A 14324-nucleotide genomic window follows, 5' to 3' on the forward strand; every position below is an offset into this window, starting at 1 on the left:
ATTTGATTTCCGTTCAGTTTAGAAAGTGTTTGGGGATTTTTCAGCTGATCTGATACATATAAGATCAAGGTCGGCACTTACGAGTAGCTAAAAAACAAGAAATACAGCTTTGCAAATGATACCTGATATATTTCAAGCATGGAAAAAACAACCAAGCCAAAAAATAAGCTTGCAGAAAGACAGCTACCAATCAAACCATGCCCTATGCCCTCTTACAGACTTAAGAGAAAGGACGGAATGTTAAAAATATATTTATACATGTGAATATATATACCTACACACATATATATTTATACATGCATGTATATATATAATGATAGATCAATAATTCCTCAAGGATAACATTCCTGGAGGGACTATATCTTTTTTTAACACTGCTACAATTCCAGTTCTTCTAAGGGCTGAAGTGTAGAGAAGGTACCTACAAACTGAACTCTAATGATACTGAAGGTACTGCTGGCAAAAAAACCCCTTCTCCACAATACATTCAAGAAAGCGAAGGCAAAATGGTCCTTAGTCTCGCCTTATGTTTTATCTTATTATTTATAACACTACAGAGAATCTTGTGCATTTGACAAACTTGGGTTTATGTAATAAAACACCTAAAAGAACCCTCTAAACCCTTTGCCCTCTGCTATTCCTCTGCAGCATATCAGGAAAGGCAGAAAACAATCGGCGCAATTCCACTGTATCGGGCAGTTGGCAACATTTCACTACTATTAACTATCTCACTGACCAAAGACCATGCTCAGAACATTCCTCCCCTTCGGAGGACCCAAACGTGTATACCTTAAGGCCCCAGTTCAGCAACTTGTTTAAATGCACGCCCAACTATAACCACATAGACAGCCTTGATATAATCAATACAGACGAACTGGGCTAATAAAGCACAAGAAGGGGCATGCATCGAAAGCATCACAGTTATTACCTCCTTAGTGAGTATCTCAACCTGATGCATTTAATGTGATTTTTCCTAATTTTAGGAATTCAATTTTCAGAGAATATTCTTCCCTGCAGTTCACTGGGACATTCATGAGGTTGGAAATCAATAAATGTAAAGAAAAAGTAGTATCTGCCAGTAAGTTTGTTTCTGAGCAATGGAGATTGAGGCTAGCGGTCCTTATACAGGTGCTGAAGTGAATGACTTTCTGCTGTCCCTTAAAGGAAAAGTCACACAACGAAATGCCAGGCACTGCTAATTTGAGCTTCAACTTCCCCCAGAGCCAAAATGAAACTCCAAAGCGCTCCGCTACCTTTATTTTAGCCGGCTGCATAATTAACCCCCGAAGATGCTGTTAGCATCGCGGCTGCACAAATTCTACCTAGGGCCCCCTCTCTGCGAGAGGCTTCCTCTTACTGTAAGAGCAATAAATAAAGCCTTTCCCGCGACATTTCAGAGATGCGCTGGCAGCAGCGCTGCAGGACAGCGGTGCCCAACGCCCGCAAGAAGAGCCTGGCTACTCCCGCACGGAAGATGGTACTAAAAATACTCCCCCGCGCCGCTCAATTAAAATCGCTCCGGCCAATATTCCCGCTGCCTCCATCTCCCCCCCCCCCCCCCCCCCGGTACAGAAAGGCCTCCCGCCGCCGCGGTGCGGCCGCCCCCGTCCTTGGGCGCTGCAGCACGGCGGGCCCGGAGCCTTACCGCATTCCTGCCGGCCCGCCGCCCGCCCCGCCGCGGGCTCGCCTCGGCCATCGCCCCGCCGCCGGCCGCCGCCGGGGCCGGGCCGGGGATGATGGGGAGCGGCGGGGCTCCCCGCGCTCGCCCCGCTCCCGGGGCGGGCGGGCAGGCAGGCAGGCAGGCAGGCAGGAGGGAGAGCAGGCAGCCCTGCCGGCAGCCGGCTCCCGGCTGGCAGCCCCGCTCTCCTTCCCAGCGCCGGGATTGTTTTTAAGGTGGAATGCCAAAAATCATCCTGCAGACGGGGCCAGCTCTTTCCTTCGAGGATTGGGCTCTCAGCTTAGAGCTTTTACCCTTCCCTCTCCCCCCGCCTGCAGTTGTCTCAAAGGCAGGTTTTAAAGTTGTTCAGGGTTCTGTAGGGGAAGCAAGGAGAGATGCTCCTGCCAAAACCTGAGGCTTGACCCTGGCAGTAGGGCCTCGCTTCCCAAAGCGAGTAGTACCAGCGTGAGCCTGGTTTGCCCGTGCAGTTAGAGACAAACACAAAGAGTTAAACAAAAATCTGTACAGTCTGATACGAAATTTTTCTGGAACAGATGCACAACCGCAGAGCTGCAATTGCATATACATATGCTGAAAAAATAGGACACGGTATTTCAAATTCAGCGTATTTGCACTTCTTTATTCCAAAATTATACAAAGATCAGAAAAAAGATTTTTTTATTGCAGCACGGCTTATGGCTTATGATTGGAAAGAAATCAAGATTTAACCTTTTGCGTTAGCTGCACAAAGGCAAGTCCAGTCAAACGCCTCCTGGACACAAGGCCAGCCCTTTAGGGCCAGACCCTGTTTTTAAGGCAAGATTCCCAAGTATTAAGATTTAGTGGACACAGGTTTCCTGCTTCTCGTTCCTCTTTGCACAGAGCACCTCCACGTTATTTACATGGACAGCCCCGATACTACAGGCAAAGTCACTTCTCTGCACGGACACACAGTGCATACAGGTACACAAACAGGGTGTATGCTCAAAGGTCACAAAATAATTAAATTTTCTTATTAAACACAAAATGAATGACACTTCTGTAGAAGCTACGAATTAGGATAGGATGTTTTCACATTTGAAACTTCCAAGCTATGCAAAGCAACTACATCACCCTTAAAGGATGCTCTTAGTACTAGCACCTGTTCAAACGCTGGCAGCAGAACTGAATTTTGATGATCACTTTAAAGAACTACTTTTTAAATGCTGCTTCTTCTCTAATGGTTACGATACTTGGAAATTCAGCTTATAAAATTCAGGAAAATCGGAACCCAAAATATTGACAGCGGTATCTTATGCACACTGCAAAAAGGTAACCCTCTTCCTTCTACTGGATGCCTATCAGCAAAATGCCATCAAAGCCTAGACACTTGTAATGCCAAGTTCATCTGGACCAGTACTAAATACTTTAAAGTAGCAAAAGATCTGACTTCATCAGATCTAACCAGAATCAGGTAAGAGCTTTCTTTCTCAGTACATACTGTTCACTCCATTCTCCATCAGATGGATCAATGCCTTTAACTTCAACGATTATAAGCAGAAACAAAGGCAATAATAATACGCCCAGAATATTTTCATTGACTTACCCACATGGCATGGTCTGGTTGGGAAAGCATTTATCAATTAGCTCCTACCCATCCATGCACCTATAAACATGACTTTTCTACACCTGCATGCACTACTGTAGTACCACGCTCTGATTTCGTAAGACACAATGCATTGCTGAGTTGCAAAAAGCTTACTTTTAAGATATGTTCAGAATCTAATGACGGGTAGCACATAAACATGTGTAATCGATATTTAAAATACATGAATGCACACATACACATTTAAAACAGATTTTTCCACCCATATCCACATACAAATGCTTGTGAAGCCTGTTTTAAGAACCTAACACTTTCAATCACTGACAATTAGGTAAAATATAGTCTCACTAATAACCAGTGTCTAGAAAGAACATACATGAAGCCAAATTCTCCACCCATCAAAAGCATAGAACATGGCAAAAACCACATTTGGACCACTATGAAGAAGTACAAAAACAAGCAAATGAATTAGTTAATAGTCAAACAGCTCATTTACGCACTCAAATGGGGCATAGAGCTATGACTGAATTAATTATAGGGCCGTAAAACAAAACACTACCTAGACAGAAAGCACAAGCATCATTGCTCCTGGTTCCCGGTCTTCTGAAAGTGATAAATAATGGACACGATGACTTAGTACATTAAAAGACATTAACATTAAAGAGGACTTACTGCTATTTTTTGGAGAGTCATTTTGACCGATGTCCATGTGTCCAATCTTCTATCCAGGATTAGGATAAATTTGGTGTCAGACTCATGTTGACTATGAGATAAGAAAATACCAAGTAATCAGATAACATTTTGAGGGAATATGACTTTGTTACCCAAAAAACCCCAAACCTAAGAACACAGAATGCAAACCACATTTTGACATTTCCACAGTTGCTGAAATTTCATTTGAAAATATTTCCCTGAGCAGAATCCAGCAAGAAATTGGGGAAGCCCACCTTATGGTTAGTCCAGGGTTATGCATCACCTTTGCAATGGGCATTGCAAGGGAGATGGAGACAACAGATTGCCCTTGAAACCCGCATCGGGCTTGAGAAGGACTTTGCAGAGGTCGGAGGCAGCTGTGCTTCAGCTGACCAGCTCAGGGGTGGCCAGCAGCCTCCACCAGCCGCTGCCCCAAGATGCCCCCACCGCTGAGCTCTTCCCTCTGAGGGAGCTTGTAACCCGCTTGCCCGGGTTACAGCAACCAGGCGATGACTCCTGGCTTGTTTTGGCACAGGGCAACAGAGGTGACACTAACCCAGGGAAGGGTGATGCCAACCTGGCAGGGGGAGAAGGGGAGCTGGTGCTGAAACAGGCTGTCGGGGCTTCCCCCGCACCTCCCGAGGACCGGCTTGCGAGGCAGTGATTGCTAGGAGGCAATTTCCAGCACGCTCTGGTTCACTTTGCAAGCGCAGGCTTCCTGACATCCCTTTTCACACCCCAATCCTTTAAGTAGCTTTGAAATCCCCAGTCTTACCAAGCGAGCGAGCAAGCAGTACCGGAGATGCCCAGCCTGGCAGGTGACCTAACGTGCAGGTGAGCTCCTGTCTGTAATTCAAATATTGCCTTCCCAGGCTAGCTAGGTACAGCTCAGCCAGGCTCAACCCATGACCATACACACTGAATTACAAACCGGAATCATGTTTGCACACAGGTAAGGGTACGCCAGCTTGTAACCAAGCCCTGTGATGTGAGTGTATTTACAGGATACTTAGGTAATATTTACAATATTTATTTTGCGGATGCTGAAACAGGATAGCCATGTCCCACGCCACCCTATCCGCGTGTCTCGGTGCTGCGGAGAGGCTCCCAGTTCACGCGCTGGCTCCCGAGAGCTGGGTCAGGTATCCGCACTGGGCACGGCCCCATGCAGGCAGCCTACCGCAAGCACCATCTTTGGTAATTCTCGTGTTTGGCAAGCGAAAACACATAGTGGATTACTCAGAAGTATCACATGGCAGACAATACTTGGCAACTTCACTACAGAAATAAAAGACACTCGAAGCCAGTGCAGGAGCTTTCATTCAATGCACATCTTGCTGCTCTGGCCTGTGATAGCCACACCTTTGACAAATATATTTAAAAGGAATCAGCAGTCGTGTTGAGAGAAAAAAAAAAATCCCTTTGGCTCATAATAACGATTGACTCCCAAGCTGTCCTACAACTATATCTTATGGACCTCTAATGTCACACTCAAAGTGCAGAAGTTTAGTGCATATTTACACATTGCCATTGAGGCGTACCAGAAAAGAGCAGAGAAAGTGAACAGCAGGTTTTACACGCGGGTCGTACACAGAACTTCTGCATGTAATAAAGTCTGAGGTTACAGATTGTGATCTGGACCAGGCATGACTTTTCAGCCAAAACCTTTTTTAGCTAAAATAGTTTTGGCAACATGAGACCATTCTGCAGGTTTCTGTCAGCTCTGTTTACCCCCACCATGAGTTAAATGACCCGGGGCGGGTGGGAGGGGGGCAAAACGATCCTTTTGTTTGAGGTAACAATAAAACCCTTTGGTTTTTCAGCACACCCTAAAACTTTAAAAGGTAGGTCTCTGTCCTATGAAGAACAATTCCCTAACGTCCCACGGTATTTCCCCAAAGGCTGCAATAAAAAAAAAAAAAAAAAAAAAAAGGCATTTATACAGCACTGCTGTCATTTGTAATAAAACGTGAAGAAAACCCCCAGAATCCAAGTAATTTAGAAAAGGCAGCCAGACTGTAGTGCACTGTCAGTTAATAAAGGTATGCCAAAGTATGCCATTTACTCAGGACAAGGTTATATTCAGAAAGTAGCCTCTCAGCATGTTAATTTACTTTTATCAGTTCCCTTACAGACACAAAGAAGAAAGTTCCCAGCTGCCCAAAAGCCTTGAAACATACTGTGGGAAATTTTTAATTTATTCTGGGGCTAGTGGAGCAAGACTGTGAGTATTTGCAACCCAGGCCTTGCAGGTTTATCAGATTTCCAGTCCTGCGATGTACCTTTTAGACTGACAATAAAAATAAATCAATGCTTTCCACCAAGGCTGCAAGGGGTGACTCCATTTGCATCCAGCAGCAGAAAGATGGAGACAGATAACCAGATAGAGGATTATTTCTCTCCAGGTGCTTCTTGTCACTTTTTTTGCTTACCCCGCATTTTATATGTGTTGCAGGACGCACCAGAGTGAAAGTAAAGACTTGGGATGTTTTGCAGGAGGACTTGAAACTGGATCCTGGAGTCTGCAGCTGTGAGATTTGTCACAGGTCTGAGAGACTCCTTGTGGCTGGTGGGATCAGAGCAGGACCTGCTGCCTAATATTTAAATTCAGAGGTATTTATAGTCAACAGCACCCTTTGCTGTTTCATTACTCTGTGTCATCAGCCATGGCTCTAAATCACTTTGTACTTCACCTCCCGATCTAAGGGAAACATGCAGAGCTTGTCTAAATACTGAAAAGCTGGGTAGTCAAACAACATCACTCTTGGGGTCTCCTTTCTGCAAATACTGGGATCTGTCACGCTTACCTGTGCCTCTCCTTCAAGCACACCATCGCAGAGTGCTGTTCAACAAAGCCAGCCCGAAGGCAGGCAGGCAGGCGGCCCCTCGCAGGCAGCCCACCGAGCAATTTGAGTTGGGTGTGCGGGGCATGGAAGGTGGGGACCTGCGACTTATTTTTTTTGTACAGCTTTTCCATACAAGCACTTTCTGCAGCTGCCTCCTGCCTGCAGCATGGTTCCCAGGAATCCTAAAGTAAATTAACTTGCCTACAAGACTCATCTTCCTCCTGGCTCTGTTATTAATGCACTCACCTTGCAGAGCAAAGAGTGGCTTACAGCATCCATCTCCTTTATCTAACAATTATTTCCAGGAGAAAAATGCTTCATGAAATTCACCTTCCCAAAACACTACAGACCTGACATCCCATGAGGTTTCCTCAGACTAGCGTCAGTAGGACGAGATGTAGTCCTTGCTGCTGATTGCATAGGAAAGGCACCGTGCGTGTGGTTTTGGTATGCCCATACCCATCCATAGGTATGTGGTAGGGAGGTGTCGGTGCATCCACAGCTAACTGACACGCAGGTCAAATATTTACCTCTTTTAGGGACTTTCTAGCCCAAAGCCTGAGCCCTGATACCATGCTGCGACGCCACTGAGGGACACGTACCCAGGGGCACCACAGGCCCCACAGCCCTTCCACCCTCAATTACATGATGCTTTTCCTTGCTCCCTGACACCACAGCCTTTTCGACTCCAAAGTGTTAAAAAGCCCATGTTTTTAAGATGGTCAGGTATTGAGGCAGGCTGTTATGGTGGTAGGAGGAGCAGGGAAGCATGATTAAAGTGGTTTTACTAATAACATGCTGAACATGTTTGAATCAGCAAGCTTGCAGCTCTCATTAGTTCCTTGATTGAGTTTGACCTATTACAGGGACAGCAAGACTGCTCATCATGCTAATGCCAGGGTGTTCACAGTCATATGAAATAAGAAGCCCTGGAGAAACCGGGCAGAGCTGGGAAGCACGGCTGCACAGATACGGGCAGCCCACACAGCGAGAAGGAGAAACCCCTCCGGCCGGCACACACCGTGGCACGCTCCTGTCCACGCTGGGACGGTGCTCTGTGGGCCAGGAGCCCACGAAACTTCAGAGTCCATCCAAAAAGAGGACAGAGAAACCAGAGGCCTTTTTTTTTTCCTGCAGAGGCGGCTAAACACACGGTACTTCTTCCAAGGCAGCCGCTGATGGAAAGCTCCCATCTAGCTGCTGTCAACCTGCTCTCCGTGCCGGAAGAAATTTGCCGAAACAGGCATTATTCAAGGAAATTAAGCATTCCAGGTAACTGAGTCACCAGGCTCAGCAGCAAGAAATAGGAGGGCCATTAATCTAAGTATACAGCCCTGCATGTGGCACAGGCAGACTGTCAGCCACTTAACCCTGAGACACAGGCGGGTAATGGGAGCTGCAGCACGCTGCTGAGCCATCGCGTGTAATGGGGACCCCAAACAGTTTGTTCCTGTAATTAGTCTCTTCCTCTGGTTACATTTCTCTTTTTCCACAGTAATGACTCTCCATTTGTACATGTCAAAATATTATTCTGCAGTGGCATGGCATATTTAAGCAGTGACACATGTCAAAGCTTAAGGAAAGCTTGCTGTTAATTAGAAACTTAATAAACTAAATTTATGATACATGCAGGCTGACAAGTCATAGGGATGATGTCCACTTTTTACTCTGCAGTTACCGGCACTTTAAATACCACGCCTGGACACCATAAGGGCTTGCATCGTTCGTCTTCTCCCTCCTACTTGCTCTGAGAGCTGAAGATGCCCCTCACCCCCACGCGTGGCATTACCCTGAAGATCCCCTGCCTGACCCAAGCAGGACCGACACCTCTGCCCATCACAGGCAAGAGCTAGAAGGGAGCCACATACCTTGGGACTGACGTTAGGTATGTTAAGACTTTAGATACGATCTCCTCAGGCACCTCATTGAAGCGAGCGTTGTCGGGGAGGGTGATAATCCAAGCCTTGTCTTTCCCTCGGCCACCTGGAATAAAGACAAGGATGCTTCCCTGGGCGTGCTTTCGAGGAGGGCCAGCAGCAAAGCCCAGGTCCACCAGTCAGGTCAGAAAACACGCTGCCATCGCTACAGAGGGTTTTTCACATCACCAGAGTAGCAAAACCGGGTCAAATCCTGCTGCCGATTTCAAGCACAACACACACGCACAGCTGGTAGAAACAAATGTATTAGGTACCAGGTATTTCCTTTATTTACTGAGAGTACTTTACATAGGACAGCAAAAGAAGTCAGAAATACAAGGGCAAATCAGCACGCTCGTCTGGAACCTATAGAAATACATTTCAAAGCAAAACACTTGTTAATGCATTGAGTGTTTGATGGTAAGAATATTTTGCAGTATGGCCCGAGACAGAAACCTAATATGCTCTTTCAAACTGCCTCAATGTTTTATTAACAACATTTCCAGTGGCACTGGAGACTACCTGATGGATAATATCCCATATGGAGTATCATTTTGCCAAATAGCGCGGAAGTTCATCCAGAGTATTTAATTATTGCAGAGAGAGACCCTGGAGAAGTTCACCGTACTCACCAGAAAGAAAAGCAAACTCTTTCATCAAATCATCACTGATGTCCTTTGCACAGATGGGGATTGCAGTTTCTGGAAGAAAGCAAAGGCAGCAGTGAAAAAGGAAGCAAAAATCCAAAGCAAACACATTTATCAACGTGTTAACCCGAAGGTGGGACTCGAACCAAGTGCAGCTTCCCTCAATTATATATGAAATATTGTAACAAAGGATATATAGTTCTCCTAGAAACCAATGTTTCTAATGACTCTAACAGGGCAAATGCCATAATTCAGTAGCAAATGTATTCTATCAAACGCACCGAGGAAGAACTGCCTGGGAGCTTGAGTGCTCCTCCCTCAACCTCAAGGGTATATCCAATGTTAATATTTATAATTTGGAGTTACTAAATGCACTCCCCTATTTTGCAAGCTCCCCCAGTGCCTCCTAGCCTTGGCAATACAATGGGCCGAGGTTTCTGCTGGGAACGGCAGCGTCCAAGGCTGGCGCGCTGGGAACAAGGTTGGGTTTTCAGACTCTTATAGTCTTTAATTTTCAGCAAATAAGCTTCTGAAATCATGTTCTCATCTGGCATGGGGCCACATGCCCTGGAAAGGCTGTTGTTCTTACGTCCAGTTATTAGATTTCTTTTTAATTAAATAATGGGAGAGGCTGTTTTAATACCATATTTAGCACACTGACCATTTCAGCGGCAATGAAGCACATCGGAGCAATATACACGATCTTACCTTTCACTGGGAGAAGGAAACAAAAACCAGACTCAATAAACACAAGAGGAGCTTATAGCTGGCAGACATTTTTCTGGATTATCTATAAATGGAATGATACCTAAAAATTAAACATCCTTGTTCCTGCAAATAAATGTTTTAAAGCACATCTATACAGATTAAAGTCCTTGTGCTTTCTGATAATTAAATTTTAAACACTGATTATTTTACAGAGTTGGTCCTAGGGAGTAATCTTTTGGCTGTTTTAAATCACACGAGCTGCATACTTCAGCACACTCCAGCGTAATCAATATTTATTCTATTGCACTTTTTCCAAAAGCTTTCTGGGTCACTTCTACTTTATCTAAGGATTTTTCAGGCCTTTAACCAGCTGTACGGAGCTGCAGCACAGCAGCCCAGAGGTGCACGAGGTGGGGGCTACTCTGCCTCCTGCAGTCCCCGCCGGCCATGGGCTGCTCTCTGCTCTGCTATGCACGTGCTGCTATTTTTTTCCTCTTGTAGATAAAAATGTTATTTTTGTTTGTTAAGGATCGAGCCTCAGCCCCGCTGGCATCTACAGAAACATTCTTGATTTTAACAGGCCCCAGAATTGGTCTTGGTAAGAAAGAAGTTTGTTTTGCAAAGATATTTCAAATATTTCTCTCTCATTCAACTGCTTCACCTAACTTGAGGACAAGCAGTAGCAATAGATTTCTTCTCTATTAGTTGATTTTTTTTCCAGGTCAATAGTTTCATACTGATAAAAATCACATTTAATAACTTAATGAGCTCCAACACATGAAGTAGATGATATTAAACGTGCGGGTCTTTGGAAATACAAGACAAAAGCCCACGGCTGTGCACACATATTTGCCTCAGAAGGGTGTGGGGCTGTTCAGCAGCTTGTCTGCATTTGCAGTCGGGGTGAAGCCTGTCCCCGAAGCCAGCTCACCTCGCCTACCCCTGCCGAACGCTTTCCCCAAAGATGCAGCCCCTGGCAAGCCAGGCAAAGTTTTGCCCTGCGCTATAATGCCTGCGCGTGATTCAAGTGCTCAACAGTAAAAGCAAACACAGCTACAGGTTTGCAGTAAATACAGCTTTTGTTTCTGGTTCTGCAGTGATATGGGAGGGAAATGCTGGTTTATTGACAGCTGTCCATGAAACAGGCTGGGAAAAGGGGGTTAACCTTTGCATGGTTAAAAAAAAAAAAAAAAAAACAAAAACAAAACCACTTCGTTAAAAAGTTTCACAAGACATTTTCTCACTGAGAACAACCTAACAGTCTGCAGCCTTAAACTAAGCTGGAGACAACCACGGTTGGAAAAAAAGTAGCATTTTTTCACAGATATTTTCAAACTTTGCTTTCCAGAAGAGAAATATAATCTCAAAAATGCATGCTTTAACCCAGAGTCTGGTGCTTATTCTCTCCAGTCCCTCTTAGCTGCAGTTTCCCAATGATCATCATGGAAAAACCAACTCATGTTTTAATCCTACCTGTGCTGGGGGACTGCAGTAGGACCCCTGTGCCGTGCCCTCTGCAAACGCGGGCGCAGGCGACCCCCGTCCCGCACAGCCCACCAGCTAAGCAAGTACCATCAGGGCTATGCCAGCAGGTGGACCTGGCATTTTTGGGTTTGAGGTGCAAAGCACCATAGGACGGGGGGTTCCCACCACGCTCGGGAATGACCCAAGGAGGGACCAGTTTTGGGAGTTGTGGTTTCCAGCGAGGACCCTGCTCCCCAACATTTTATTCCACTGCAAGTTTCATCCTTGACTTTGGCACAGAGGTGGAGACCCAGATTTCTGCAGCACCCTTATGACTTCGAGTTTCTTGCTTCCCAAGGGATGACACTTTTGGAAGAGGGCACTCAGCACCTTCAGAAAATCAGGCCCTTCCGAGCAGTCCCAAGTTGAGCACCCAAAATAACTCATTTGAGGAAAAACTAGGTGGCAGTACTTTACTTCAGGCAATGAAGGCTCGGCGAGCATTTCCCTTACAAACCCTCCCCATCTCCTGTGGGGTAGGAGAATCCAACAAGCGACGGAGGAGCAGGACAGCTGCCCTTTGGTAAGGTCAAGGCACAACAACAGGCTGATTGTGGTCCCATGAGTGCCGCTCCTTGGCCAACTCATCGCTCGCTCTGCATTGGCCATCGAACTCAACCTCCTGGGCAAATGTTAGGGAAAATCAAGTGCTGGCATCGAATTCGCAAGTGTGTTGCTGTGCCTGCGGCACATCAGTTGGATGTTACTATAAACCCTGTACAGAAGCATGACCTCTGTCCTCAAATATTAATCTCTGGAAAAAGAGCTGTGAAAGGCAGTGGGGCACCAAAGATATCCGCCTCTCAAACAAGGCTTCAGTTGATGTTCATTAGCAAACTGAGTATTTCTCATTTGAAGGACGCTCTTGGGACAGTACAGAAAAGACCCCAGGGTACTGCCCAGCACTGGCTATGAACAGTACAGCCAGCCTGCATCTCGCTTGGCACAAGGCGGAGGAAGCCAAGGTTTCATGCAAGTCCACTCGTTTCTTTTAAAAAGAGGCTTTGTGATCATCAGCTACTATAGGATAGAGCTGCTGTTACAAAATCAAGCCTGAACCCCCTGCGTTACAGCACCCCAGAGCACTTTACAAACTACATTGCTATCCCCACGCAGTTGGTATGACCTCAGGCTTTCGGGCCTTATTAAAAACAAGCAGCGTCTGGATGATAAATTGTCATTAACATTTTTTATATAGGCTGTAAGCTGGGTATTTATAAAATGCTGCTGCAATTATTACATTCAGAGACCCCTCTACGGAGGAGATCGTTGCCATGACACAGTTTCGGAAGATGTGTGAAGCCAAGCACGGAAAAGACAAAGGGGAAACACAGAGTCTCTACCCTTCCAAGAAAAACTAATGTGACTCAGCAGGGAACCCTGCTGAATCTGTCCTGTCCCCATCATTTGGTTTACACGGTCCAGAACATTTTGCTGGGTCCTCTCCATAGGACCGTATCTCAAGGCCGTTGCACAGACGGCAGTTGTAAGAACGATGCTTATCATTAGAGATCTTCCCTTTCGAGGCGATTCAAGCACAGCGGGACTTTCACATACGGTGGAGGACTGCAGTGACATTCAGAGAGGGGACAGCTACAGTCTGAGTCCAAATTCCTCTCGTAAAACTCAATTAAACTCTGAAGTGCTTTGCTCTTTGGTAACTATTGTTTTCTTTTCCTTTCCAAACTTCGCAGGCCCACAGCATCTGCAGACAGCAGCTGTGTAATGCATCTGCCAGGCCGATGTAATAGCGCCTTACACTTCGCAACACTGACCAAATATTGTTTGCAACTATAAAACCCATTTGGAGATGGCTTTGTTGTGAATAAAAAATAGCAGCTTTTCATGTGAGGGTTGCTGCTGTAGTCTAGGAAACAAAACTGAAGTAAATCAAACGAAAAGGGTAAAGGATCATGTTGAGCTCCTCCATGATCGGCTTGTTCTCAGCTACTTGTCCATTTGGACATCTACACCCAATGAAGCAGTGTCAAGGGAGCCTGCAAATCAGCATATTTGTAACCTATTTCCATTTCCCACAGTGACTTCTTGGGCTAATTGGGGTTATCAGCCAGCGTCTGTCTCAGGTCATCCCATTGCAGGAAGGCCCACCTGCCTCCCAAAGTTCCTTTGAGACTAAAGACACCTGTAACGCAGACCTACGTAAACCGTAGGCGTTTGCAGGAAGGTCCGGTGCTCGGGCAGTTTCAATGAGCAGGGTTTGTCCCAGCTGCCACGGACACTCCCGTCCGCGGCCAGCGTCGGTGTGAGCCTCCCAGAACAGCTGATGGAACACAAGCTAGGCTAGGTGTGAGGATTGCTCATGTGCAATTTGTGCAGGAGTGGGAACAGAAATCCCTTAGAGCAGAGTGCCCCAACCATGAACGCTGTGCAATGCAGAGAGCGGCCCTTTCAGCCTCTCCGGCTGAAGTTGCTCTGCTTTGCAAAATTAAATATTCATTGGGGCAAAGAATAGAAACACAGTCCTGTATCTGAGGAGAAAGACCAATGCACCACCCTGCAATCTGTCCCCCTAACTCAGTCTGGATTGCTATACCCACTCAAAACACTGCAGGCACCCTGCAGCCCATCACTCGGGGCACTCACTTTGGATAAGGGGAACAGTTTCACTTGAAATTTAATTATCTGCAAAAGCCAAAGAGCTCCTCCAGGGAGCTACGCATATGGGAGAAATCCATCCCATAGCAGTGGCTGGGGCCACAGCTTGCTGCAGGAAACCCGAGTCTCCAT

At 46.1% G+C, this 14324-nt stretch overlaps 1 protein-coding gene across 3 annotated transcripts in view; it reads right to left on the reverse strand.

The window, feature by feature from the left end:
* Nucleotides 1-14324, reverse strand: part of MCF2 (MCF.2 cell line derived transforming sequence) — a 61981-nt gene that overhangs the window by 39482 nt on the left and 8175 nt on the right. For 2 of the 3 annotated variants that reach the window (XM_076346966.1, XM_076346968.1), the window contains exons 2-4: nt 9330-9398; nt 8650-8764; nt 3915-4005 (exon numbers count right to left, since the gene is read on the reverse strand). In XM_076346966.1, the coding sequence (XP_076203081.1) occupies nt 3915-4005; nt 8650-8764; nt 9330-9398 (275 nt within the window). Of the gene's footprint in view, nt 1-1645; nt 1697-3914; nt 4006-8649; nt 8765-9329; nt 9399-14324 lie in introns of those variants that run through there. The other variant, XM_076346967.1, reaches the window with a different exon arrangement.

The sequence above is a fragment of the Aptenodytes patagonicus genome, chromosome 9 (assembly GCF_965638725.1).
Source record: "Aptenodytes patagonicus chromosome 9, bAptPat1.pri.cur, whole genome shotgun sequence".
Lineage (NCBI taxonomy): Eukaryota > Metazoa > Chordata > Aves > Sphenisciformes > Spheniscidae > Aptenodytes > Aptenodytes patagonicus.